Below are 4,885 nucleotides of genomic sequence, written 5' to 3' on the forward strand. Positions count from 1 at the left end.
AAGTTAAATGTATCAAATATTACTAATGAAACTAATATTACTGCCTGTGTAAGGAACATACTAGGTTTCAGAATTACTGTGGGGGGAGGAATGGGGACTTCTCAGTCATTTCATATTGATTACATATGTGCTGTACATCATGGTGCATTTGTGTGAATGTTGTGGAGCTTTGTGGAGATTGCTAGCTTTGAGAAGTCATGTCTTAAGTTATTCGTGTTGTTATTTCATTTTTATTATGATGAGAAAAGCAAATGGAGTTTAGTGTTTGCCCATCAAGAAGGATGCTCAGCCTCTGTCTCCTCCTTCCTCCGAGTGGCAAAGCTGTCAGTAGCTCCGAATGCAAAACCTGGGGACATGCAGGGATGGCGCAAGAGCACTCTGATGTGTGCACAGTCCCATCAAACTACACAGACCCCCCCCCCCCCATCCGGCTGTACTCCCCGCCCCAAGTTGTCTCCAGATTCCTTTGTCTCTAATCCTAACCTCCCTTTCTGCTTCCTCCCAAGTTCTGCTCGGCTATGGCTTATGGTGTGGAGCAGTGAGAGATGACTGGGCGCTGCCATGTGCTCTCATGTGTTGATGCTTGACTTGGTCCAGGCCCGAGAGCTTTCATCCTTCAGCGTGGAGAGCTTTCTCTGGGAGAAGGATTTGAACCCCAGAAGTTTGAACACCGCCACCCTGTACTTCCTGGACATGATGTTGTACAGAATGGGGTTGATGGCGGCACTGAGGTAGAAGAGCACGAAGGACACGAGGTTGCAGTACTGGCTGATCTGCGCAATCTCCAGAGAGCCGGGCTCGAAGGACTTGGAAAACAGGTATCTTCCCACATGGAAGGGAAGCCAGCAGAGGATGAAAGCGAACACCACTGCAGCTGGAGGAACAGAGCAAGAGAAGCTGTCAGGGTGGGGCATGTCACAAACCACTGTGTCAGTGCGGGGCATGTCACAAACCACTGCTGTATCCGTGCGGGGCATGTCACAAACCACTGCTGTATCCGTGCGGGGCATGTCACAAACCACTGTATCAGTGCAGGGCATGTCACAAACCACTGTATCAGTGCGGGGCATGTCACAAACCACTGTATCAAGTGTGGGGCATGTCACAAACCACTGTATCAGTGCGGGGCATGTCACAAACCACTGTATCAGTGCGGGGCATGTCACAAACCACTGCATCATCAGTGCGGGGCATGTCACAAACCACTGCTGTATCAGTGCGGGGCATGTCACAAACCACTGCTGTATCAGTGCAGGGCATGTCACAAACCACTGTATCCGTGCGGGGCATGTCACAAACCACTGTATCAGTGCGGGGCATGTCACAAACCACTGTATCAGTGCGGGGCATGTCACAAACCACTGTATCAAGTGTGGGGCATGTCACAAACCACTGTATCAGTGCGGGGCATGTCACAAACCACTGTATCAGTGCGGGGCAAGTCACAAACCACTGCTGTATCAGTGCGGGGCATGTCACAAACCACTGTACATTTTTTAAGTCTTGGCTTTTTTTATTTCACGAGTGACAGGCCCACTGACAAACAAGTGAATAATCTGCCTCCATCCTCTCAGTCTTCCTACTTGGTAACTGCTCGACTTTGTGTTTGACTAGCCATAAAGACCAAACTAAACAATTGATTAATGCTTATCCTCCGTTTATATGAGTTACACAGAACGCAAATACAAATGAGGCAAGGTATTTGTACTCCACCACAGCAGTAGGTCAGAATTCCCAGGGCACTCCTCCCGCTCCATGCTGGGGCTAAGCATGCCCAGTAAGCACTCTCCCACTAAGCAATAGCCCCAGCACCCTCTTGGGCACATGCAGGTGCCTTAACTATAAAATAGACTCATTAACTTAAATTATCTAGGGAAGGGAAAGGGGAAACACCTTTGTTTTCTTTTCCTGTCTTCCCCTTTCTTTTCTCTGATTTTAGGACAGGGTTTTGTTAGATTTTGTGGACTGGTGTACCCAGATTTTTCAAGTAAGTTTTACAGGGGACTGGATAGGCAATAGAGATTCATAACAACTGAAAAGACCATTCTATGTCATCTACAATAGATATAAATAAAGTATAAGGAGTTATTAAACCAGCAAACATTAATTACCACCTATTCAAGGCTTCATATTGCACATACGAAAGATACTTTCTTCAAGAATTCTAAATTTTTAGATTGAGTTTTTAAAATTCATAAATGAGAGAAAAATAATGTTCTGGTTCCAATCCTGCTTTAACAATCTCTTCAGACGGTAAGGGAAGAAGACAGTGGACACCAGCATTGAGATGCCAATGGGGAAACATCAGCATTTGTAGCTTACAAAACTGGAGGGGATTAGTAATTCCTCCTTTGGACTAAGTCATGTAAGAAGAGTTGGCATGTCACAGCAGCACTGTGTCCCTCTCTTCAGTGAGAGAACTGGAGAGCTGACAGTCCCATGGAGGACCCGGGAGACAGCCCCATGGAAGACACGGGGAGGGGGAGCTTACTGACAATCTCTCCCTCCTATAAGGGCCATCCTTGTCTGGGAAACAACTTTGGACATCCCTGGGGAACTCTCTAACATTTCGATATGCAAAATTTGAGTGTAATAAAGTTGCGAATAGGAAACCATCCTGCAAAAGCTAAGAAAATGTCTTGAGAAAGGGAGCTCAGCTCTTCCTCTGGGATATGAGCACGGTCTTCATGGCTTCACTGTGCATGCACTTCACATGCCTCTAAGGAGGAGGACTCTGTGCAGTAATGGTCAGTGCACCCAGCTGTGACCCTGTCCCCAGAGGTTCCTGAGCACAGGTAAGATAGCTTCTCTACCCTTCCATGGTGTATGCTAGCAGGGAGACAGATAATCAGGAAAATAGCCGCAGGAGATTCCCACATTCCATCTTACAAAGCCTTATATGGGCTGAATAAATAGTGTAGCTGTGATTACCTGCAAAAGATACACAGGGCCAAAAAAACCAATATTGAAAGCAAACCAAATACATTCATAAACAGTCTTCAACAGAGTGATCCAACTTTTTGGTTAAATTTACCACGGAGAAATTTCTCAATCCTATGCCTTTCTGTTTGTAATGTTACTTTGATGGCCACAAATTCTATAGGAGTCAGGAAGCTGAACCTCTCCTTCAAGGACCTCAAAAAAAAAAAAAAAAACCCATGATGAGATATTTCCATCTTAAAGCAGGTTTCCCGATAGATATTCATTTTATGGAATTGCCAATATGAAAAAGCTTTGTCGTGGAGAAGAGAAGATACAGGAAGGGACAGAGAAAGAAAGGGAAAAGCAGTAACGGAGAACAAGAACTGGGGTGTGTGTGCAGAAAGAGAGACTCCGGAGGCATGGGGACACAAAGACGGCTAGAAACAAAAAGTTGGGGGCCCTTGAGAAAGGCAAGCAGGGGAGGAAGAAAAGCTGCCTGGCGCAAGACTCACCAAGCATCTTCACTGTCTGCTTGTGGTTTTGGTCCCTGAGCGAAGCGCCCACCGCCGCGTCTCCGCGCCTCCGCCACAGCTTCCTCCCAATGAGACTGTAGAGCACGGTGAGGCAGAAGACCGGGAGGAAGAAGAAGACACTGGACACCCACACCATGACCGTGAGCAGCCCAGAGCGCACTGCGAACTCGGTGGCGCGGCACTCGTTGGTGTCCCGAGGATCGGTCCCGTTCTCATGCTCCACGCCCACCAGCACGAAGATGGGCCCCGCACTGCAGAAGGCCACGGCCCAGATGACAAGGATGACCAGCTTCACGCGGCCCTTGGTGACCACCACCTTGGCCCGCAGCGGGAAGCAGATGGCGAAGTAGCGCTCGACGCTCAGCGCCGTAATGGTGAGGACCGTGGCATAGGTGCAGCTCTCGCTGACGAACTGGAAGAGTTTGCAGAGCAGGTCGCCAAAGTTCCAAGGCCGGTACTGCCAGAGGCGGAAGAGGTCCAGCGGCATGCACAGGAAGATGAGCAGGTCCGAGAAGGCCATGCTGGACAGGTAGAGGTTGGTGGTGGTGCGCAGCTCGCGGAAGCGGGACACCACCAGCATTGTGAGCAGGTTGCCCGAGATGCCCACCACAAAGAGCGCCACGCAGGTAGCGGTGACACCCGCCAGCAGCGGCGCGGGGAACAGCGGCAGTAGCTCGTCCGTCAGCGAGTCGTTGCCTGAGGAAGCGTCCCAGTCCAGGTCCAGAGTGACATTAGCCTCTGGCTCCTCGCTGGGCGTCGCGTTCCACATGTTGCTAGGCTTGGGGTCGTAACCGCGCGGAGATTTGGTACCTCCGAGAAGGTCCCCTTAACGCGCGGGAGAGCGCGAGGGAGAAATAGGCTCAGTGGCAGGAAGGATGTTTGGAGAGGAAAGGGAATGAAAAGCCTAGGGAGAAGGTGGGATGAGGTGAAGATGAAGGGATTAGAGGTGAAAGGAAGAAAGTGACCCATTGCGTGCCTCTCCCACTTTCCCTTCCTTCCTGGCTCTCACCCTCCCTCCTTTTCTTCACTCCTTCCCCACCTCTCTTTCCTTCCCCTTCCCACTCTTGCCCATAGTCCTTGTCTCCCAAACCAATCTGAGACCGCTCACACAGTCACTTACCCCTCACCTTGTCACCCGAGCAGAGCCAGCAGCTCTGCCTGGCACTCGAGATCTCGCCCCAGTCGCATGTCGTACTCCCCACTGCGTCCGAGTGCGTGGGCTCTACAGAAGGCAGGCGCTGCAAAGTGAGGGTGTGAGGACTCCTCTCCCTAGTCTTGGGCGCTAGGGTGGCCGGGAAGGACAGGTCATTCGGGTAGAGTAGGGAAGGGTGGAGGAGACGGTAGTGGCGTAGAAGACGACGCCTTGAGCAGCCGGATGGGGATCAAGCCCTTTCTCCGCAGGGGTCGAACAGGTTCCGCTCCTGGCAGGA

The 4,885-nt window shown here is 50.5% G+C and overlaps 1 protein-coding gene across 1 annotated transcript; it reads right to left on the reverse strand.

Annotated features, from left to right (window-relative positions):
* Positions 1–569: 569 nt before the first annotated feature.
* Positions 570–4,293, reverse strand: Ghsr (growth hormone secretagogue receptor). The gene is made up of 2 exons (XM_041659540.1): positions 3,435–4,293; positions 570–874 (listed from the first exon to the last, which is right to left on the reverse strand). Exons 1-2 carry the CDS (start codon positions 4,222–4,224, stop codon positions 570–572), a joined length of 1,095 nt encoding a protein of 364 aa, XP_041515474.1. The 5' UTR covers positions 4,225–4,293.
* Positions 4,294–4,885: the final 592 nt, after the last annotated feature.

This window comes from Microtus oregoni, unplaced genomic scaffold (genome assembly GCF_018167655.1).
Source record: "Microtus oregoni isolate MIOR12 unplaced genomic scaffold, Mior012 000010F_ref0000083, whole genome shotgun sequence".
NCBI lineage: Eukaryota > Metazoa > Chordata > Mammalia > Rodentia > Cricetidae > Microtus > Microtus oregoni.